The sequence below is a fragment of the Eptesicus fuscus genome, chromosome 18 (genome assembly GCF_027574615.1).
Source record: "Eptesicus fuscus isolate TK198812 chromosome 18, DD_ASM_mEF_20220401, whole genome shotgun sequence".
Lineage (NCBI taxonomy): Eukaryota > Metazoa > Chordata > Mammalia > Chiroptera > Vespertilionidae > Eptesicus > Eptesicus fuscus.
In genome coordinates, this window is record NC_072490.1 from 46,330,541 (window position 1) to 46,353,471 (window position 22,931).

Genomic DNA, 22,931 nt, shown 5'->3' on the forward strand with positions numbered 1-22,931 from the left:
CTGTGCTGGGGTCCACGGCATCGCTCATGCCTACACGGAAATCCCTCTGCCATCCACCTCCTTCCTGGCTGCAGACCAGGCCCCGGAAGCTGTCACCGACCTGTCTGAAGGTGGAGCCCAAGTCACCCCAGTCTAGACCATTTCCATCTCAGGGAGAAACGCTGCACACCGAGTGGCCAGGAAGGTCATTCAACACGAGCAAAACACAATTTAATTCTGCCCGGTGCGGGCAGTCCGCCCTCTCTCCCGAGGGAAAGCACCTGTTCTCTCCGCCGACAGCGGCTCCGGAAGGACCCTCCGAGGCTGGCCACCTCCGGGCGGGACAGCTGCCTCCGCCCATCGCCCATCGGGGCTTTCGTTCCCCGGGAGGGGAAGCTGCAGAGAGTGCGGGGATCCTCAGCCCCTTGATGCTGCTCGGCCGGCCTCCTCCTCGTCCGCTGCCCGCTGCCCGCTGCCCGCTGTCCGCTGCCCGCTGTCCGCTGCCCGCTGTCCGCTGCCCGCTGTCCGCTGTCCGCTGTCCTTCAGCTCCATCCAGTCCCGCTGGCGGCCGCCAGGAGGAGCCGCAGCCCTAAAACACCTTCCGGGGCACACAGCCCTCCAGCTCCAGCAGCTCGGGCCAGCCCTCGTATTTGTTCGTGTTGGGGGTGTTCTTTAAGTACTGGAGAGGCGAGAAGAGGGAGGAACAGCGATAATGGGGGAGGCTGCGCAGAACGCACACCTGCTTTTGCCTGGAGCTTTAAAACCGAAATGCTTTCACTTACTTCGTTCTCACCACTGCCCCCTGGTGGACAGCGCCGGGTATTACTAGTCCATTTCACAGACGGGCAAACTGAGCCCCGGAGGGGATGCAACTTGCCCAAGATTTCAGAGATGGGGATCAGAGCCGGATCACTGACTGTCATGGGGTGGTGATGGGGACACCGAGAGCGGGGGTGGGGCTGCAGAGTTTAGGCCCTCTCCCAAATTCTCTATCTGCCTCTCTGGAACATCCTAAATAATAACAATAATAACAAAGAAAGCTTCCTAGCAATTATTAAATGCTTGCTCTATGCCAGGCCCGAAGTGTCTTAGGTAGTTAATCCTCCCAGTAGCCCTAAGAAGTGCATACTATTAACATCCCGTGACACAGACGGGGACAGTGAGGCACATGGGGCCAAAGGAACTGCTTATGGCCACCCTGCTGGTACGTGGTGGAACCGCTGTGTAATATTAATTCATATAATTGATACATACCCAAGGGGATACGATCAGTTAAAGATTGTGTTTAAATGCCCAGGCTTAGTTTTTAGAAGAAAAACTGTAAATGGCAAAATCTACGGCTGGAATAGTCGTGGCTAACCCTTAGGAAGAAAGAATAGAATCTAGATGCCGCTCCTCTAAAACCCGGCTCCCAGGTGTGGGATCAAATGACACGATGGCTTTCATCCATCATGGTCTTCGGTTCACTGGTGGGTGATGGGTCTCAGTCAGCTGATCATAAATTTCAGGGGAAGGCTGGCGCTGACGCTTCCTCTTTGCTGTCTCGGCCCAGTCTGGATGGGTCTAGAAGCTGTGCTTTAAGGAAGAACAGCGCCTGCCCTGCATCTTCCTAGAAAGTCCCCCCTCCTCCTGCCCCTGTACCTCCCTCAGGGATGTTCTGGGGACCCTGGCCCCTGCCTCCAGTGTTCTCCACCCAGAGGGTATAACAGAGGCTCGTCTCCTTTTCACCTCCAGCTAGTTCGTATTATTTCTTATTTTTAAAAAGTAACTTCTAATTAGGATGCATTCTCTTAGAAGCAGATGCCTATGAACCAGGCCCACGATTTCCAGACAAGGCAAAAACCTGCAGCCCCATGGTGGCCCCCTCCCTGTCCCCTCCCTGGCTCCCTCCCTGGCCTCAGCACATGGCCTCTGACTCTGCCCCGGCTCTGCCTCCGCAGCCCCTGCCCCTCCAGGCTGCTGGCCCGTGTCTCCCCCCTGCCTTCTGAAGGTCCCGCCCACAGAGCTCTCCAGGCTCAGCCAGGGCGGCCCTTCTGAAAGCAGCCAGGACAGGACATCTTTGTGGAGGCAGCACACCTGGATGAGAAATCCATCTGGCTCACCGAGACCGAGCAACCGGCTAAAGCCTCTCCAAGGCTCTGGATCCTCCTCCGTGAGACGGGACGGTAATTGTACCCACCTCATGGTGGCTCCTAAATAGGACCCTGGGGGAACTTGCTCCGGTGCCTGCACAGAGCAAGTGCTTGCTGAATGCTAGGCGTTCTCATTATCAATCTGCTCTTGTCACTCTCCCTCTTAAGCTTCCCATGGCTCCCCGCCGCCCCCAGGACAGAGTCCCCTCAGTGGCCCTGCATGTCTGACTCATTGACCTTAGCTCCCTGTCTTGGAGCTGGGCAGAGCTGAGCGTTCTCATCACCGCCGGGGAAGGCCTGGCCAGTTCCCTCAGGTTTCAGAGTTGCTCTGGGCAGGGGATGCACAGGTGGGGACCGCCTTGGACAAGGGGAGATGAAGCATTTCCCTGGGGGCCCCCCACCCTCTGTTTATCCCCCCTTCACCTCAAACTCCACCTCTGGGGGCCTCCCTGACCTCCTCTCCTTGAGCCACCCCAGGAAGTGACCGTGGATCCTTTATGGGGGACCCCTCCTGACTCCTCCCACATATTCAGGTGGGCTCCCCCGAGTCCCCTAATAGGTGCAAGTTCACCCTGTCCACAGGGAACTCAGAAGGAGCCTCAGGCTCACCTGGTCCAACCCCTCTTCCCCTTTACAGATGGGGAGACTGAGGCCTGGGAGGAGGGGCTTGGCTAAGGTGGGACCAGAAGCCAGGCATCCTGACCCCTGTGCTGGGCTCCCCTCTCCCCACCATGCAGGCTTCATCTCTACAACTATTTCTCTTTCTTCCATGCCTCACTTGCCTGGTACCCTTCTTTTCTCCTCCCCCTCCTTGTTGGTACTCAGCCATGTGCCTATGCATTTATATAATACTAGAGGACCAGTGCACGAAATTCGTGCACAGGGGGGTGGTGGTCCCTCAGCCCAGCCTGCACCCTCTCCAATCTGGGACATCTCTCTCACAATCCAGGACTGCTGGCTCCCAACTGCTCAACTGCCTGCCTTCCTGATTGCCCCTAACCCCGTGGCTGGCAAACTGCGGCTCGCGAGCCACATGTGGCTCTTTGGCCCCTTGAGTGTGGCTCTTCCACAAAATATCACATGCGGGTTCACACATACAGTGCGATTGAAACTTCATGGCCCATGTGCAGAAGTCAGTTTTCGGCTCTCAAAAGAAATTTTAATCATTGTACTATTGATATTTGGCTCTGTTGACTAATGAGTTTGCCGACCACTGCCCTAACCGCTTCTGCCTGCCAGCCTGGTCACCCCCTAACCACTCCCCTGCCAGCCTGATTGATGCCTAACTGCTCCCCTGCCAGCCTGATTGCCCCTAACTGCCCTCCCCTGCAGGCTTGATTGCCCCCAACTGCCCTCCCCTGCTGGCCATCTTGTGGTGGCCATCTTGTGTCCACATGGGGGCAGCCATCTTTGTCCACATGGGGGCAGCCATCTTGTGTGTTGGAGTGATAGTCAATTTGCATATTACTCTTTTATTAGATAGGATCCTGGCAAAGTGGTCAACACCATGAACTTCTGGGGTGAGCCAATCAGGCCACCCTGACCTCTGGGGTGGATGACAGCCAAATGGCCCTCCCCACACTACCCTGTGTGTCCTTCCCAAGCCACCCCCATCCTGTCCATCCATCCAGGCCTTGCCCCTCACTCACTGGGACGGGAGTCACCAGGAACCCACCTGCTCAAAGGGGCTTTTGTTACTGATGTCTCTGGCCCCCAAGAAGATCCAGCTGTCCCGGAAGCCCAGCTGCCCCGCGTAGGAGCTGCCCAAGTTGGAGAAGAGCTTCCGGAGTTCATCGTTCATCCTGCAGAGGACAGAGAGGACGGTCAGCTCGGCCTGGAGAAGGGGGCGGGGGGGGGGGGGGCGCACAGGCTTTGAGTCGCCAGGAGGAGCAGGGGGCGGGGCCTGGCGGGACTCCTCTCTGAAGGCGAAGGGGGGATGGGGGTGTGCGAGCTGGGAGGTGTTAGAACAGTTCGCTTCTGTTTACAAATGCAATCGGTGTTCCTTCGGAAAATATGGAACATCACAAAGTAACCAAAATTACTTACAGCCTCACCCTCTTGACACCATCATTGTAAAATTTTAGTGTATTTCCTTCATGTCCTTTCCTTCATGTATTGGGTGAATTATACCAACTCTTTTGTAACCAGCTTTCCCCCTACTTAATACTAAGGGATGAACCCCTGAAACAGGACAAAATAGTGTTGAATGCAAACTGCAATAAAAAATGAAATAAAAAATACGAAAGGATGAGTGTACTTCCATGTCCTTAACTGTTTTCTACATCACCATTTTTGATGCAGTATATCCTCCTCGGGTATATAGAAACATGTCATATGTCACCACATGCCATGGTTTCTGTAACTATGTGTCCAGTTCGTCACGGTTGTAACCAAGGCTGCAATGAACTTCCTAGAACCTCTCTATGCGCTTGTCTGCAATTTCCTTAGGAGAAGTTGCCAGACGACGGGGCTGGTGGCGAGCGAGAAAGGGCAGGGAGGGTTTGGCTCCCTCCCCCCCCCCCAGCAGGTGGGGGTTCCCACTTACTTGGTCCCCGGGTCATCGAAGGAGGCCACTAGCACCAGCATGCCCTCTGGAATTGCTTTAAGGAATTTCACCAGGAGCGTAGGATCTGGGGGAGCAAGGAGAGCAAGGTGCGGGTCACTTAGGGAAAGACCGCTGGCCATTCTCATTCCCACCTACCGCCCTGGTGACCCAGGAGTGGCCGGGCAGCTCAGGGCCCAGCGGGAGGCGGCCTCCCGGGGTGGTGCTCCCGCACTGAGGGGCGAGGGCGCCCTCGCTCAGGTGGTCTGGGCCCCGGTTATGGAATTTGCAAGTTCCCAGGCGATTCGGACGTGCAGCTGGTGGAAGGGCCCTGGGGACTTCTACTGGGGGTCGGAGGTCAGTCGACTCTCAGGAGCTCGTGGCTCTTTGCACACCCCCGACACCCCCTTCTACAGTGGCTACGAGCCTCGCTGGTCTTGCTGACTTAATTTTTAAAAATAAGTATAGTTAACATATAATGTTATATTAGTTTCACATGTACAACACCGGGATTGGACATTTATCTACCTTATGAAGTGACACCACGGGAAGTCTACTAACCACCTGTCACCGTACAAAGTTACTGCAACATTGTTGACTGTATTCCCCGAGCTGCGCATTGCACCCCGGTGACTTACTTATTTCATAACTAGAAGTCATAAACTTACTCCCTGGCACCATCTTCAGCCATCCCATCCCTCCCTCCGCTGAAAACCATCAGCTTTTCTCCGTGTCGGTGAGTCTGTTCCTGTTTTTTGTTTGTTTGTTTTTAGATTCCATACATAAGTGAAATCATACGGGATTCTTCTCTGTCTGACTTATTTCATTTAGCGTAATATCCTGTAGGTCCATCCATGTTGTCACAAATGGTAAGATTTCATTCTTTTTTTATGGCTGAGTAATATTTCAGTGTAATAATCACATCTTCTTTATCTGTTTATCTATGGATGGACATCTGGGTTGCCTCTATGTCTTGGCTATTGTAAATAATGCTGCAATGAACCTAAGGGTGCAAATGTCTTTTTGAGTTAGTGATTTGGATTTCTTCGGAGGGCACATTCACTGGACTGCAGGTCACAGAGAGAGAGAATTTAGGCTCCTACAACTCGCCAGTTTATATTAAGGAGCAGGTCCCGTCCCATTTGCATCTTTCTCACCTCCCTGCACTGTGAAGGCGCTGCATCTGACCCAGAGCAGGCCTAGGCGCGGGCTGGGCGGGGGACGAGGCGGGCATCAGCTCCCTGCTTCCTTCAAGGACTCTGATTTGTTCCTGTTGTGCTTACTTTTATGACCAAAAAAGCAATAATGTCTTTCTACTCAGGACAATGATATAATTTCCTTTTAAGATATATTTATTTAGATTAAAAAGCGGCATGATTTAAGGGAAATTCTAATGATGCAGATGGCTCTCTGGATATGGAGCAACTTGCACAGGGGCCTGGCTTTGCTCAGGGCCAGGCGGACTGTGACTTCCTGAGGGGTGGCCTGTGCACAGAGACGCTCAGGAAGCATGTCTGCGCAGAGAGAGAAGACGCTGCAGAGACAGCTGGGCGCCTCGCAGCTGTCCTTCTGGGCCCAGGAGGCCTCACCCACTAAGGACCCCTGTGGCCTTAAAATAAACACCCTCGGTTTGGCTCAGTGGATAGAGCGTCGGCCTGCGGACTCAAGGGTCCCAGGTTCGATTCCGGTCAAGGGCATGTACCTTGGTTGGGGGCACATCCCCAGTAGGGGGTGTGCAGGAGGCAGCTGATTGATGTTTCTCATCAATGTTTCTAACTCTCTATCCCTCTCCCTTCCTCTCTGTAAAAAATCAATAAAATATATTTAAAATAAATAAACACCCTCTATCTAGCAGAGCAAACTGGGCCCTATACCTCGTTCTTAGCACGTCAGTTGCACACATGCCTGGCCTCCAACTCCAGCCCCAGCATGTCTTTGCCAGAAGGTCTTCTTTGGCCTCCATATTCTTTTTTGTACCCTGGGGCAGGCCAGAGTGTGGAAGTGCGACAGAATGGGGGGTGGGAGCCCCCCAGCTCCCTTGCCCCTCTGGGATATCTCTGAGGCGTGTGTTGGACTCTGGCCCCGAGTTCCAGTTGCCTGCCGCGTTCAGTCTCTTGATAACACACTGTACCGGCTGCTTTCCCTTCCCCATCTCACTTCTCCACTGACATTGTCTGAGATCACCACGTTTCAAAGGCCGCAGGACGGCGTGAACACCCACCACGCCTCCTTCTGGTTGTCCTCTGTGGAAACAAGAGCCAGGCCCCCCAGCACCCCGATAGCTCTTTCGCCACAGGAAGGAGCTCAGCCCACCCGTGACCTCATTGCCAACAGGGGTGCCCACCTACCTCCGGAGTACATGTCGAAACTGGCCTGTCTCACCACCTTCCCCGTGGTTCCTGAGGGGTGAGAGAGCAGAACTGTTATTTGCTGTGCTGTGTCGTTCTGCCTGTCATTTGGTGGAAAATGAGTACTTTTTAGTCTAAGGTCTAAAGATCCTATCTAATAAAGATGGAATATGCAGATTGACTATAACTCTGCGACAAAGATGGCAGCACCCACAGCCAATAAGGAGGGAATATGCAAATTGATGCAACAAGGCGAGAGGTGGAAGGCAGCTCCGGCTTGGAGCGAAGGTGGTGCTGGCAGCCAGAGGGGAAGGAAGGCCTATTCTTGCACGAATCCTCGTGCATCGGGCCTCTAGGAGAATAATAATGGAACAAAACCTGTAGAAAGCATGCAGGACTAAGTAACTTCTGGGCTGATGTGAGTGGCACAACGTAATGGAGGAAGGTCTCCGGGATGGAACAGAATTCCACTGATCTGGGTCTGTGTTCTGCCTTTCCACTTCCTAATGCACCACTGAGCATTTTGACCTCTTTTTTTTTTTTTTCATCTGAACAATGGGCTTTGGGAACTAAATAAGATGTATTTAAAGTAGATAGTCCGCATACGAGATACAGTTTAGCTACAAACTAGTCATGAAAATAACCACAATTGTCATCTTTATTCCCGCCTACATCGGAGCTCTGCAATTTGAGTCCTCTGACACTTGAAGGGAAAAGGATTTGCAGGGGGGTGAACCGAACTCGGTGTCCTGAGTTCAGTAATCTCAATTGCGTGTTGTGGGTTTTGCAAAGGGTCCAAGACCTACGGAGAACCGGGAGTTCTGGAGGAAAAGTGCAGTCTCGCTCTGTGCCACTAGATGGAGGTGTTGCAGAGGGGATGGCAGCGCTACAGTCTCACCGGGGGGTCCTCCCTCCTACCACCCAATAGTAGGTCCAGGATTCCTGAAGAGAGTGGGGCTGGGCCCAGGTAGTGGAGGGTCTCCCGCTGGGTGGAGGGGGGAGGGGTGGGGGAGGGAGCTCACATTGCAGCTCCTCCCAGATTCTTCCAGCCACTGTGGTCCAAGCCCCTGGGCACTTCACCTGGCCTCTTGGAAGGGGAACATGACCCTGTTAAACTGAGACCGTGTGCATCTGCAGAATTTTTTGGAATCGGAGGGAGGAGATATAGTTTGAACAGTTCCTCAAAGTAACTGCCCCCTGAAAGGTTGCAAAGCGCCGTCTTTGACAGTCCTTGTGTGGTTCTGGCTCCCTGTACAGAGGAGGCCCTGGCCTCGCGCAGAGCTGGCATACAGTAGGTGCTGCGTACATGCTTGGAGACATTTCTAGTCTAGGGAGGTGGTTCAGGTGAGTGATGCAGACCTGGAGCCAGCCAGATCCGGGTTAAAATCTAGATGATGCTCTTGGCTGTGCAACCTGGGGCAAGTCGCCTAACCTCTCTGAGCTTCCGTTTGTCCACCTGGCAGTGGGGACACTGAGCATCGTGCCATTCTAGCGTGGCGGTGAAATAGCGAGCCCATTGTAAATGCTCACTAAATGCTAGCTTTTGGTGTTGTTGATCATTGTTTTCATCTTCGGACTTTGTGAGGTGAGGAAGGAGGCTCTGTCATCAGAGACTTTTTGAGAGGTCTTCTCGGGCAGGGGCCCAGGTGGGGGGGAGAGAAAACCAGCAGGTTCAGCCTGGTCAGCGGTGGCCGGAGCATTTTCTGCAGCCTGAAGGGGCTCTGAGACCAGTCCCAGAGGCCTGCACGCCCTCCCTCCGGGAGGGGCCGCCATCGGAGGCAATCAGGCTGCTCTCTCCTCAAGACTTTGGAGGAGACCCACCTCTTGGCCTCCTCCTCTCCCCGCCCCCACCCTTCCTCAGCTTCCAGGAAGCTGTCAGGCCACCTGTGACCCCGCTCTGGCAAGGCTCCTGGGAAACGCACCTCCAGAAGTTCCAGTCTTACCCCGTCGCTTCCTGAGTGCGGGAGTGTGGTCACATGCCACACACACTTGACCTTTCCCCTCCTGAGTGCCCACTGTGCCCTTTCCCGCCTGCCTGCCCTTTGTCTGCGGAAGTGGCTCTTAGATCCAGGGAAATGGCCCATGTTCCCCATCTAGGAGCTGAAGGCAGAGAGGGGGTCTTGGCTGGGGCCAGGCCCCCTGGTCCTTACTCGAATCCCGTAAACAAACCCCCTCCTGAAATGCGTCCCCATTTCAGGCTTGGCCTGCAACTGGCCTCCCGTTCACCGCCTGCTGGAGAGGCAGGGTCAGTGGTACTGGGGCCTCCCCTGGGTCTCCCTGCCTCCAGCCCCCCTACTTCAAGTAGGAGAGAAGTTTCTGGAATGCAGGGCTGGGCCTCATGCTCTGCTCAAAGCCTTCCCGAGGTTCCTCACTGCCCTCTGCTTCAAGCCACACTTTTTAGTGGGACGCACAGCCCCTCACCCTCTGGCCCTGCCGGCCTCTGCAGCCTCGCCACCCACCACTGCCTGGCTCCGGGGTGCAGCCAGAGAGACCCCCAGCCTCTCTCCCTCTTCGCCTCCCTGCGCCCTGCACGGTGCGGCCCCTGCCTGGGAGGAGCCTCCCCACTTTCCTCCCGGCCATCCTGCCTCCTTCAGGCCTCAGCTGACCATCACCTCCCCTCCCCGACGGCCCTGCCCCAGCTCTGTGCTTCCGGCTCCTCGGACACTCCCACACTGCGGCTGTGTGTGAACTTCATGCACACCCGTGTGAAACCAGGGACGCCCCCCCCAGCCCCCGCCCCCGGCCCGCCCCCAGCGCTCTGGGCAGGGCCTGGCCCACCACAGCTACTGCTGACGTGGCTGAATAAACGAATGAAGGTGTGCACCCAGCCATGATCTCATGTTGTCATCGTTGTCTCTTAAGGTCTCATGGTGTTGGTTTAAACCCCAGGAAGAAGCATGTCTCCTGGGACAGGCATACACACACACACACACACACACACACACACACACACACACACACACACACGGCAGGGCCCGGCCAGGCCAGGGCTGCGGCAGGACCGGGCCTTTCATACCTTCTAGGCCCGCAGGCCTCCCTGCCTGACACCACGGATGACCCAGGGCATGTGGCAGGAATTGAATGAATGCACCCAGGGCCCCCCACGTCCCCCCACAGTGGGGGCTGTCTGAGGGGTGGACCAGCAACTCACCGTTCACCAGGGCGATGTTCAGGCCTCTGCCCACGTTGTCCTTCACAGGACTCATGATCCTGAAGAAGAAAAGGAAAACAAAATGGGACAGCGGGTCCCCAGTGTGGAATGAACACTGCTCCGCCGCTCGGGACTCGGAGAGGGCCCGCGTGGGGCGAGGCAGAGCGTCAGGAAGTGCCCGGCCAGGTTCAGGCCGTGTTTCCTCCTGGACCCGGCGGAGGGCGGGGTTCTCCGAGGAGTCACTCGGGCTTGTCCGGACCAGAGCAGTCTGCTCGGAGCAAAGGGCCCAGGGTCCCCCCTCCTGTCTGCTGGTGTCCTTGGGAACACTGGCCTCCATCTCAGGCCGGTAGTTCTAGGACCACCCTCCCTCCCAGGCTTCAGCAGCCATGCGCCCTGGGGACTCTCACGGGGCAATTCGGGTGGGAAGCTCTCGCCCCCATGGGGTGCTGGCTTGGGCCCACGTGCGGACCAGCTGTGGTCCCCCCTCTTTCCACACGCCGAGGCCTGTCCTCGGTGAGGAAAGCAGAGGTGAGGACCGTGCAAGAGGGAACCCTGATGACATGGTGTGAACCCCTGGATGCCGCTGGTCCTGAAGCCACGGCCTCTGGCCTTTTAGGTACGTGAGCCACTGAGGCCCTTGCTTTGCCTCAGCAAGTGGAGCAGGTTCGGATTCCCGGCGAAACCCCTGCCTCGGGCTCCTTCCGTAGGGTGAGCTTGCCATCCCAGGGCCTTAACCACCCGGCTCTTTCTCTTGCACCTGGAAGTCCCGGCACCTCCTGGATCCAGATGTCGACACCTGGATCCTGACCTTGAATCCTCCTCAGAGGCACCTCCCTTCGTGGGAAGCCCGGCCGTGTGGCTGTCAGACAGACCCGAGTCCCAGTCCTGCCTCCACCACCAGTTAGCCCAGGGACCCTGCCTGAGCCTGGGTTTCCTCATCGTTACAAAGGGGACAGCTGCAGCCTCCCGCTGGGAGTGTGGGGGGCTGGGTGAGACGGTGCGGTGAGCACTGAGCAGGGCGCTGGTGGACCTGGAAGCTGTTAGGGTTCTTGGGACTTGGGGCTCACCCACTGGGAGTAAAAGGAAGTGTGTGGGAGGTGTGGGCTGGCCTCAGGACCTGCACCCACAGCCTCTGGGGTAGCGAACGAATGAATGGATGGATGGATGGATGGATGGATGGATGCAATAAAGGAAACGAAGCACGGGAGCCCTCTGGTACTTACATGTGGCCTTCGAAGCACATGGAGGGGCCCACGACATTGGCGGCCCCGCTGAGGATTTTAAACGCAAAGAAGTTGTCTGGGCAGGGCTTGCTGAGGCCACACTTGATCTTCACGACCTCTGGGGAGGGAACAGACCAGTCTTGGTGGCAGCAGCTGTGTGTAGGACCACCCAGAGTTCGTTTCTGGGTTTCCCGTCACAGCCCCCGCCCCAGGCCCACACACAGTGCCTCACCCAGCGCAGGCCCCTGGTCAGTGCGTGTGGAGCAGTGAGAGTGGGCAATGCCAGAGGCACCGTGACGAAGAGATTCTCTTGAGAACCTTCCTCCGGGGCCACGGCAGCCTGTGGAGCCCCCTCTCCTCCAGAGAGCCCCCCGCTGACCTCCCGGGGCCCTGGCATGGTGGGTGGGAGCATCTCTCGCCAGTGGGTTCCCTTGGGCAAGTCTTCAACCTCCTTGCACCTCAACTTCCTGATCTGTGAAATGGGATAACGATGGTGGCTTCCCCACTGGGTCCTCATGGGGATCGGTGGGTGATGCCCACCGTGGGAGCGGGCAAGGTGGGCGGCACAGGTGTGCCTGCATTTGCCATCTTCCTAGCCGACGGCCTCTGAGTGCTCGCTCAGCACCGCGATGCTGTGACTCTGTGTCTACTTCAGAAGGTGGCCCCGGAGGCGTCAGGGAGCTGGAGCGGGGTGCAGGGTGAGTGTTTGTGTCCATCCTTACAGTCTTTGCTCGGTAACCCCACAGAGCACTGGACCTCAGGCCTGTCAATCAGGTCAAGTCCCACCCCTGGCGCCGCTTTCCTGCTCGGTCAGCACCACGTAGGGTGAGAGAGGAGGGACCGGGGACCTGGGGTGTTGCCTCTTGTAAGGAGGTGTTGAAAGCGTGGGCTTTGGACCAGATGGGGAGGTTGACTCCCACTCCACCATTTGCAGTTCACCTCTCTGAGCCTCAGTTTCCTCAGCTATGAAATGGGGATAATTACAGCACCTACACAGGATTGTGGTGAGGATTGCATGAGATGTCTGTAAAGTCCTGAATACAGTGTCTGGCACACATTAGCCCTCGATCAGCATTACCATTATCGTCATCGTAGCTGCCTCTCCCTCCACTTCTTCCCACCCAGGGGGCTGGGGTCCTCGCTGTTCAGACATCTGCGTGTCCAGCATTTGGGGTGTCAGCATTCCTGCCCTCCCAGTGCTCTCTCCACTCTACTCATGTCCTTGACTCTGCAGCCAAGGTCTCCACGGGAGCCCCAGCCTTCCTGCCTCTGAGCCTTTGCATAGGCTGTTCCCGCCTCCACAAGGCACAGCCGAAGGTCACCTCCTCCCTGACGCCATCCATCCCATGGGCAGGGGGTGGCCCTCCTGGAGCCCAGAACACTTTGCCCCATTGCTCTGGGCACAATTGGCACTCCCCCCCCAACAGATAATCAGCACCCCCTTCTGGGGCCCCTGTAGTGCCTGCCATGGTGCTGGTACGGTACCTTGAAGCAGGAACCGTGAGCCAAGCTTGTGGTCATTGCCACGGTGACAATAAGCACAGCCTCCTCCTTCAGGGCTCCCAGTGGGTGGGTGGGCGTGGGGGGAGTCAAGGGGAGGCAGCAGTGCGGGGCCAGGCGCTGGGACAGGGGAGGTGGGGACAGACACGTCCAGACTGCAGGGTGGGGGGCTGGGGAAGGGGGCAGCTCAGCCATTCCTATCAGCCTGAATGGCTGGGAAGGGGCTGGCCCTGCCACAGGGCTCAGGGGATCAGAGGGCACATTGAGCGATGGGAGGAGAGAGCCGGGCAGGTTCTGGAAAGGAGATTTTTCTTGGACCTGAAAGGCTGGGGCTAGAGGCCCTGAGCATCTCACTAAGGCCAAGGGGGTGCTGGGAGATACTTACCGATCTTCTTGGAGGGTGGACCTGCTGGAGAGAAGAAGAGTCTGCTTAGTGAGAAAGGGCTCAGGGCCCTCCCTGCAGGATGGAGGCTGGCTGGGCTGGGAGTGGGAGGAGGGGACTGAGAGTGGTGCTGGCCTGGCTGAGCAGAGTCCCCTCCCATGGCAGGTGTTGAAATGAGCTGAAAGTCCCATCTTCTCAGGTTGTCCTTCCTCACTTGCCACTGATACCCCTTCTCACACACACACACACACACACACACACACACAAAACATACACATACATGCACATGCAAGCATGTATACATACACACATGCAGATGCATTAACACAGGCACACGTGTATACTCATGGACACATGCACACACACATAAGCATACACACACATATAAGCGCACACAAACACACACACAAGCATACACATACACATGTGCACACATATAAGCATACACATGCAAACACACACAGGCACACAAATACATAAACACACAAAACATATACATACATGCACACAAAACCATGTATACATATATGCACACAGGCACATGCAGATGCACTGACACAGGCACACGTGTACACTCATGGACACATGAACACACACACACACACACACACACACACACACACACACCTCATGGTTGAAAAGCAGCCGGGCTCTGTTGTGAGACCCGCGGAGCTGGAGCCCTGCTCCTGGCTGTGTGCCGGGTGTGGGTTCCCCCTGACTTCACGTGGAGGCCGCCACACCCCCTCGCAGGCTGTGGAGACCATCCAGTGAGGTCAGGCTGGGGTCCCGCCCAGCGCCTGGGGCCCTGGCCTCAGTGACGGGGCCGGAGCAGTGGCTGGTGTTGGCCAGCCAGGTCAGAGTGCCCCTTTCCTGACCCCCCGCCCCGACTGTCTGCTCCGGGCGCAAGGCCGTGGTCACTTTCTAACGTCTCGTTCACACTGAATCCCGTTGTTTCAGGGGTTCCACGGTAGGTCTCCCCCCGATACTGGCAGTGAGTCCTAGAGGACAGGGCTCCTGCAGAAATCCTAGGGGTGGGAACTCTCCTTTTTGGGGGTCCCCCACGGAAACACTTTCCATTTGTCATCAGGGGGCTGTTCACCCTGGAGTGTCCCTTCCCTCTGCGTCCAAGACTCCAGGAGTAGGCTGGGACCCAGGCGGGAGCATCCTGATATTACATTCCTTGGGACAGCCCTTCCCGGGGGTGGGGGTGGGGTAATATCGCCCGAGGGAGAGGGAAGTGTCTCCGCTTAGCGGGAAGATGAGCCTCTGGAGAGCTGGTAGCCACCAGCCTGCCTGAGAGAGAAAGCTGCCAGGGAGGCGGTTAAGTAGCAACCAGCAGAGCAGGACACGGGGACTCTGGAGGCTTTGTGAGGGCCCCTAGGGCCAGCCACGCCTGAAGCCCGCTATCCATGGACCCCCAGTCACATGACACAGACATCCCGTTACGTTGCAACCAGTTAGAGCTGGGCTCGTCAGGCCCATCGGAAAGAGCCTGCCCAGTTTGCAGGTAGACCAGGAGTTCTTAGTCTCCTGATTTCGGTGCCATGGACCTGTGGTGGTTTGGGAAAGCCGATGAATACATTTATTCCCAATTCTCTTGAGGCACTTAGCACCTCCGACCGTAACAGACTGCAAGTTACCAAATCATGAAACAAAATAGATTGGATTAGAAAGAAAACCAACTGTATATCAATATATCACAACATATTAGAAGGTAAGTGTGTATCCTAGTAATACATGTGCTTCTATATTAATGCATTATCTATAAGGTAGGGTCTGTGCAGCCGGTTAAGGATCTCTGAAGTAAATGAACGCTACCTCTTCCTGCACCAAACACTAATGTGTTTTTGTTGTTAATCCTCACCTCAGGATATTTTTTCATTAATTTTTTAGACAGAGTGGAAGGGAGGGGGAGAGAGAGAGAGAAACATTGATGTGAGACAGACACATCGATTGGTTGCCTCCCACATACGCCCCAACCAGGGCCGAGGATTGAGCCTGCAACCGAGGTACGTGCCCTTGACGGGAATTGAACCCGGGATCCTTCAGCCTGCAGGCCAACACTCTACCCACTGAGCCAAACTGGCTAGGGCAACACTAACGGGTTTTGATGGTCACTTCTCCCACTGGTCTATTTCCTGCCACTGTGAGCATTTCTCAGGACTCGGGATCATGCACTCTTGTTTTTGTATATTCTGTAATTAAGTCTATTCGTCTCCCCAGCTCAAACTGTGAGTGGGGGTTGGGGGTTGGGGGGTGGGGGTGGAGGGGCATGGTCCTCACTTCAGGGTCTGGGACCTAACAGAATAGTCACTTGATAATTTTGGTTGGAGGTATTGATTTGTCAAACCCCAGGTGGTTGAGTTCTGGGGTCTCTCCCACCTCAGGCTGGGGCTCTCTCCTCCAGAGGACACCCCTGGTCTCAACTCCTGTCAGAGCCTCCATCACCGACCTGGGCCCATCTCCTCCAAGGCCATCAGTGCAGCCCAGGCAATCTCTAGTCAATAAAAGCAGTGCCCTGGGCTGGGGACATGGCGGCCAGCATGCATCTGTATAAATCATCCTGACGGGTATAAACTGTGGTTGACAAGTGGACGAGGTGAGGGACATCTGAGACTCCACGGTGGGGAGCTTGTGTTAAGACAGGGTGCCTGGCTTCCGGCTGCTGTGAAGCTATGGGCTGGCCTGGGCCGCTATACGTTATTATGTTTGACTATGCCATTGCAGGTGGCTCTTGGTCTTCGAGGAGGACAAATTCAGAGGTATCAATCACTTCCCTTTCTCTCCTTCCTTTGATAGGATTTGGATCTGGGAGGCTTGGGTTCCCATTTCTATTCTGACATCTACAAGGGGAATTTGGAAGCTTCTGTTTTCTCAGACCACACATAAACCCACAACATGAGGTTAAGCATGAGTGCACTCCACAGTCACAACATGGATCACCCTGGGGGCCTTTGTGCAGATTAAATGAAACTATGACTGTAAAGTCACTAGCAACTATCACCTCCCATCACCCCTCATCACCCATCACCAGTCATCCATCCCTCCACCCATCCATTCACCCATCACCATTCATCCATCCCTCTACCCATTACCCATCACCATTCATCCATCCCTCCACCCATCACCCACCTATCACCTATCACCACTCATCCATCCCTCCACCCATCACCCACCCATCACCATTTATCCATCCCTCCACCCATCACCCACCTATCACCCATCACCACTCATCCATCCCTCCACCCATCACCCACCCATCACCCATCACCATTCATCCATCCCTCCGCCCATCCATTCACCCATCACCCATCACCATTCATCCATCCCTCTACCCATTACCCATCACCATTAATCCATCCCTCCACCCATCCATTCACCCATCACCATCACCATTCATCCAACCCTCCACCCATCCATTCACCCATCACCCATCACCATTCATCCATCCCTCCACCCATCACCCACCTATCACCCATCACCACTCATCCATCCCTCCACCCATCACCCACCCATCACCATTCATCCACCCCTCCACCCATCCATTCATCACCCATGTATCCATCCATTTTTCTTTCACTTAGCGAATGTTTACTGAGCATCTGCTCTGTACCAGGTGCTAGAGAGATGGGTGTGCACAAGCTAAAATCCTTGCCTTCAGGAAGCTTACACTCCAGAGGGTGAAGACAGACAACAACCAAGTGAAAAACAAATAAATGACATTGACAACAAATGCAGCTGTAGCTGGGAGGTCAGGAAAGGCATCTGAAGAGGTAACATCTGAGCAAAGACCTGAAGGCTGAGAAGGAGCTGGCCACAGGGCGATCTGCGCGAAGAGGGTCCCCGGCGGAGGAACAGCCAGCGCAGGTGGAAGCCACTCGATGCACAGACAGTTTTCTTCCCCGTCCCCTCCCTGCTTTCCTCCTCTCTGCCTTCCTTCTCGGGTCTCATCTCCAAACTAGCCCTTGACGCAGTAGGCGCATGCTTTGGCCAGGGCCTTGGGACACTTCTCTGTTCCCCATGGGCTCCAGGCTTTGGACAGGCTGGGGTGTCCTCTCTCACCTCCCACCCCACAATGGCCGGGGTGCCAAAGGCAAGCCCACAGTCTGTCATGTCTCCGGGGGCCCCAGGGATGGAGGGAGGGCGAGATCCTCGGCCCTTAGCCCTGGTCCACAGGCCTTGCCCCAGCAGTGAGCTGCACTCACCCAGCCAGCGGGGCAGACGGATGGTTTTCATGCCGATGCTCATATAGCTGCGGATAAAGATCAATGAGGTGATCAGGACAAAGATGAAGGCCAGGAAACGAAACAGTCCTGCAGAGCAAGGAGACACGGACATGAGACCACAGCACCAGACGGCATCGCAAAGCCACGTGAAGAGACGGCATGCGAGTCCTTGCCAGGTCCACACAGTGCGGCCACGTCATGAGACCCCGCGTTGTAGGTCACACCGCATCCACACTGTGGGCCAGCCCCCCGGGCACCCGAGCTGAGAGCCGTGTGAACCACGTGATGATGAGAACGGTGAGATGGTGCTGCATGATGACGGGCCACGTCCCCCCAGTGGGGCCACGGGAGAGAAAGTTAGAAACACACCTTGCTGGAGCCCCCCAGAGAGAGAAGCTCCAGGGGCGAGGCCTGGGCACCTGCCGCAGGCGGGCAGGAGGCGGGCTCTGCTGCAGGCAGCCCGGAGGTGAGCCTGCACGGCCATCAGGAGGGCCCTGGCCAGTGCGGGCAGTCACCCACCGCTGTGCGGCCTCGGACGGAGCTTGGCCTCTCTGAGTCGGAGTCCCTCAGTCACAGAGTGAATATGGTGACACCCTTGCCACTGAGCCCATGCTTGTTGGGAGAAATGTGATTGTTGTCACCGTGAGGCAGCCTCCAGGGTGGCTTGGGGGGGGTGTTTGTCCCCACATTTTCCATCAACTCCCCCCCCGAGAGCAACCACAGAGAACCACACACAGTTCTCGACAGGAACACACGGACAGAGGCGGCTCCCCTGCCTCACAGACACATGCTAACTGACCCCATCCCATCGCTGGGGACCAACCCACACATGGGATGGACCACTCTGAGCCCCTGGCCCTGCTCTTTGCTCTTCCATGAGGGCGAGAAGCGGGTTCCAATCCACCTCCCGCCCAAGGACTCTGGTGGCTGCTGCTGCTTCCAGATCCAATCCAACCACCAGGCCAGAGCCCTGCTCCTTGCCTGACCACCCCGCCCCTCCTCCTCGGCGTCCCTGCTCCTTGCCTGACCACCCCGCCCCTCCTCCTCAGCCCTGAATTCAGCTCTGTGGCCTTGCGCTGGTCCCAGGCTCCTTGGGGTGAGCGAGAAGGCCCCCTGGATACTGTGGGGTGGAGCGCAGGGGTGTAGGGGACCCTCATCCTCAAGGACACAGTGTAGCTATTGGTGGGATTTTCTCTCGGGGATCACATTACACAGCACTCGTTTTGTGCCAGGCACCGGGCCAACAGCTTTTACATGCGTTATCTCAGCTCATCCTCACAGCAACCCTGTGCTGGATCTTACTGGTTATTCCTATTTTACAGATGAGGAAACTGAGGCTCAGGGAGGTGGTCACTTGGTGAGTAAGTGATGGGGGTGGGACTTGAAGCCAGGCTAGTAAATTAGCTTTGAAACTCAACTCCCTCACGGCTGTTTTGGGATGTCAGGGAACTGTGTTCATTTCCTAGTCAGTGCCTCAGTTTCTCTATCTGTCCAAATGAGGGCATAGACTAGAAGGCAAAGTTCTCTTCATGCCCAGCTCGATGGTATGAGGATTCTGGAAGAGCTTTCCTTGAAGCAAATATTTTGTCCCTAATTTCCAATCAGGGTCAGGGCTTTCCAAGCTGAGGACTCCCCATGATCCCGGCCGCATTGGGGTCCCTGCGCCAAAGGTTTCCTAGCCCTTCAGCCTGGAGGCAGAGTCGCCTCCTCCACTCCCCAGGCTCGCCCTGGATCGGTTTCCTCCTGGAATTCTGGCCTGACCCCTTGTCACAGATACAGCCAGATGACCTCTGAGTCCAGAACAGCAGACGCTGCTGACAGAAAAAGGATTCCAAACCAACCTCGGACCCAACCTCGAGCCCTAGAATCCCCGTTCCCGGTCCTACCTGATGGTCTCATCCTGTCCCGGGAGGGGTGGCTCGGGCTCAGCGGTAGCCTGTGAGAGAAGAAAATCGAATTCAAAACCAGAGCTTGGCTCTTCCACGAGGGTGAGAAGGGGTCTGAGAGTGACAGGACTGACGGTTAGGGACCGGCACCTCTAAGTGAGGCCGCCGTCCTTTCAGATCGGTGCCTCACCATCTGCCATGTGGACAGAGCAGCGGTGTTCTTTCTCCCTCTCTGCCTTCACCTCTCCTTCACTGGGATTTGATAGTCAACATGGCTTTTTCCCGAGTAGAGATTAGAAAATAGAGTAAGGTGCAGTCTGCCAGCCACCATCTCTTAGAGAATTGATTTATTTCCCCATCCATCCATCCATCCATCCATCCATCCATCCATCCATCCACTTGTCCATCCATCCATCCATCCATCCATCCATCCATCCATCCATCCATCCATCCACCTACCCACCCATCCTCTTGTTCATCCATCCATCCATCCATCCATCCATCCATCCATCCATCCACCCACTTGTCCATCCATCCATCCATCCACTTGTCCATCCATCCATCCATCCACCTACCCACCCATCCTCTTGTTCATCCATCCATCCATCCATCCATCCATCCATCCATCCATCCATCCACCCACCCACATGTCCATCCATCCATCCATCCATCCATCCACCCACCCACCCACTTGTCCATCCATCCATCCATCCATCCATCCATCCATCCATCCATCCACCCATCCTCTTGTTCATCCATCCATCCATCCATCCATCCACCCATCCATCCATCCATCCATCCATCCATCCATCCATCCATCCATCCATCGATCCATCCATCCATCCATCCATCCATCCATCCATCCATCCATCCATCCGAGAGACATGAGCTAGCGAGCCCCATGGAAACCATCAGGGATCTTTGCTGATGTAGCAAATGAAGAGCGATCAGGGCCTGCGAATTGCAGGTGCGTTTGCACTGTACGTGCCTCATCTGCTTTAATCCTCACAGTCGGCATTTTCGGGGAGTAGCTAAGACTCGCCAGGGCTAAGCTCAGGGTTGCTCAGCTTGCAAGGGTCAGAGTCGGAATTTGGATGTGGGTGTCTGGCCATCCCATCCCCACAGGGTCCTCCCTCCAGTGATTGATTTTTGTCTCAGAGGAGAGTTGAAATAGAAGTTTCCTCCCCTTTTGAGTCCTGGGCAAGGGGAGGGTCATGCTTGGGCCCACCTCGCCCCAGGCCGACCCCCAGACGCTGGGCAGTTACCAGCGATTCGGCAGCTTTGACCCCCAGCAGGACTCTGGAGATGCTGGGCTGGAGACACTGTCCCAGGTCTGGGCCTCCCCACAGCCAGCCCAGGGCCTCTGAGGGCCTCTGACAGCAGCGACCTGCTCCTACCGCTCTTCCTGTCTCCCAACCCCCCCAGAATCTTCTTCACCCTAAGAATCTATCTCAACAGACATGGGGTCCGAAGCCCAACCGCCAAGGATCCAGATACGAGCCGAGCCAGGGACCTGGCACTGAGGCGGGTGGGCTGGATCTGTCGCTGGTATTTAAACAACAGTGACAACAAAGGCAAATCCACGTCTCCTCTTGAGAATTATATAAAACCCACCGTCCTGCTCCACCCCTCCAGGGCCTTCTAGATGAGAAAGTGGAGTGGTGGCCTGGCCCCACCCACAGAGATTTTGTACAAGTTAACTTTCTGAAATTCAAGTGACCAACGCCCCCCCCCCCCCCCCACCCCTGCCGCCATATAAAAATGTATTATCTCTTGAATGTTCTTAGGAGTGACCTATATAGTCCGGGAGCTCAGGCACCTGGATGAGGCTCAGAGGACAGTGTGTGGGGTCCCCTGTGCATGGAGGAGTGAGGATAACTGGGGTGGACAGGAGGGAAGGACAGGGGCAGGGTCAGACAGAAGGGAGAGGGATAGACAGATGAATGGATAGACATGGATGTTCCACAGGGAACATGCACAGAGACAGACTAGAAAGACAAGGACAAGGACAAGGGGAGAGGAAGATGGACAGAGAGACAGAAGAGAGACCAGGACAAGGAGGAGAACAGAGATAAAGAAAAACTATCACCTGTGTACAGAACGAGAGAGAGAGAGAGAGAGAGAGAGAGAGAGAGAGAGAGAGAGAGAGAGAAAAGCGATAGGGGCTGGGCATATACCTGGGCAGGGAGCTAGCCTCTTGCTGTCATGCGCGGGCCAAGCAGGGACTCTGGCTTCAGCGCAGGGACAGGGACGGCCTGCTGTCCCTCCTGGATGAGCCCCCACTACCCTCTCAGCACTGCAGGGCTCTCTGCTCTCCTGAGTCCCCAATGGCTCGCCCTGCCAGCTGTGGCTGCTCTGGAGTTGAAGCCCAAGGCCTGGGCTGCTGGGGGTGGGAGGGAGCCCGGCACCAGGGACAGGATCGCAGGCTGGGTGGACAAGAATGCCCTCTGCAGCCACCCAAACCCCAAACAGTTCCTTTCTTCCTCGTTCCTGCTGAGATGTCACAACCTGTTATTCAGGTTAGGGTGTTCTGGGGCCAGGGGCCAGGGAGCGATGTCCTGTCCCCCCCGTGTGGCTGCTTGGTGGGCCCAGGGTGGTGTGTGATCACCAGGGAGGTAGATGGGGTGGGAGGGTGGAAAGTAGGGGATGGGGTGGAGGGTGGGGAGTGGGAAGTTGAGAACTGTCCCGCTTCTCCCTGACTGGAGAGCCCACCGTCGGCCTCACTGTCCTTGAGCCTCTCTCTATCCTGCCCCTCCCCCTGGGCCCCTTCTGATTTCTGGCTGCAGGTCTGGCCAAGTGTATCAGCCCTTTTTTGTCCCATGGCAGGCAGGCCTTGTCTCTGCACAAGTCGAGCACGGAGGAAGTGCTTGAGTAGATTCTTGCATCGTCTTAGAAGGTTAGGCTGATTAAGCTACCAGCTAGAGAAGGAAGCTGAAGTTCAGAGAGGGCAAGTGACGTGTCTAAGGCCACACAGCCAATTATGGATTTCATTCCCGAAGCATTCTCTGAGCGCTGGTGGGATGGCAGGCTGTGAGCGAGACACTCTCCGGAGCAGCCTGGGCCTCTGCATTGCTAGGCCCTCTGTCTGAGTACTGTCTTCCGCCTCTTTGCCTGGGACACTCCTCCTCGCCCTGCAGGTCTCAGCGTAGAAGTCGCTTCCTCTGGGTTAAACGCTCACCTGTGCTCCTGGATGGGGGGACTTTCACCACAGGGTCAGGGTGCCCTGACCCTGTCCGAAGGCGCTGGGCCAAGCAAAGCATTGAGTTTTCTTGTGATTGGATCAGGAAGGAGCATGTGACCCAAGCAAGGCCAATCAGAGCTTTTCCTTGGAGGCGTTTACGGGAACTGGGGAGGGAGGCGGTTTTCTCCCGATAATGCTAAGCTAGACATCAGTACGTCTGGGGCTGCTGGCGTCCCTTTCTGGGCCGTTACACACACCACCTCCTGCTGCAGACCAGTCGGCCAGCAGATGCGAATGCCAGGGCCGAGCAGTGGGCGATCCGTGTGGTTTCCGTCCTGAGAGAATCAGGCAGCGAAAGGCCTGCGACCTTGGGGAAGAGGG

The 22,931-nt window shown here is 56.1% G+C and overlaps 1 protein-coding gene across 7 annotated transcripts; it reads right to left on the bottom strand.

Moving 5' to 3' along the window:
* Positions 1-183: 183 nt before the first annotated feature.
* Positions 184-21,564, bottom strand: FAM3D (FAM3 metabolism regulating signaling molecule D). Of its 7 annotated transcripts, none has more exons than XM_054729629.1 (10): positions 21,547-21,564; positions 19,370-19,419; positions 17,463-17,570; positions 13,261-13,284; positions 11,376-11,493; positions 10,153-10,211; positions 7,002-7,052; positions 4,657-4,741; positions 3,787-3,913; positions 184-658 (listed from the first exon to the last, which is right to left on the bottom strand). In XM_054729629.1, exons 2-10 carry the CDS (start codon positions 19,380-19,382, stop codon positions 569-571), a joined length of 675 nt encoding a protein of 224 aa, XP_054585604.1. In that variant the 5' UTR covers positions 19,383-19,419; positions 21,547-21,564; the 3' UTR covers positions 184-568. The 7 variants fall into 7 exon arrangements, with proteins under 7 accessions (XP_054585604.1, XP_054585605.1, XP_054585603.1 ...); XM_054729630.1 differs by lacking the exon at positions 21,547-21,564 and adding an exon at positions 20,635-20,716 and having other exon boundaries at positions 13,261-13,281; XM_054729628.1 differs by lacking the exon at positions 21,547-21,564 and adding an exon at positions 20,635-20,716.
* Between the last annotated feature and the right edge of the window lie 1,367 nt (positions 21,565-22,931).

What these genes read in the sequence shown, in the direction of transcription:
- FAM3D (XM_054729626.1), bottom strand. An exon ending in GGACAGGATGAGACCATCAG is followed by an intron (nt 17,571 to 19,369) that starts GTAGGACCGGGA and finishes CTTGCTCTGCAG; the next exon opens with GACTGTTTCGTTTCCTGGCC. An exon ending in ATGTGCTTCGAAGGCCACAT is followed by an intron (nt 10,212 to 11,375) that starts GTAAGTACCAGA and finishes TTTCTTCTTCAG; the next exon opens with GATCATGAGTCCTGTGAAGG.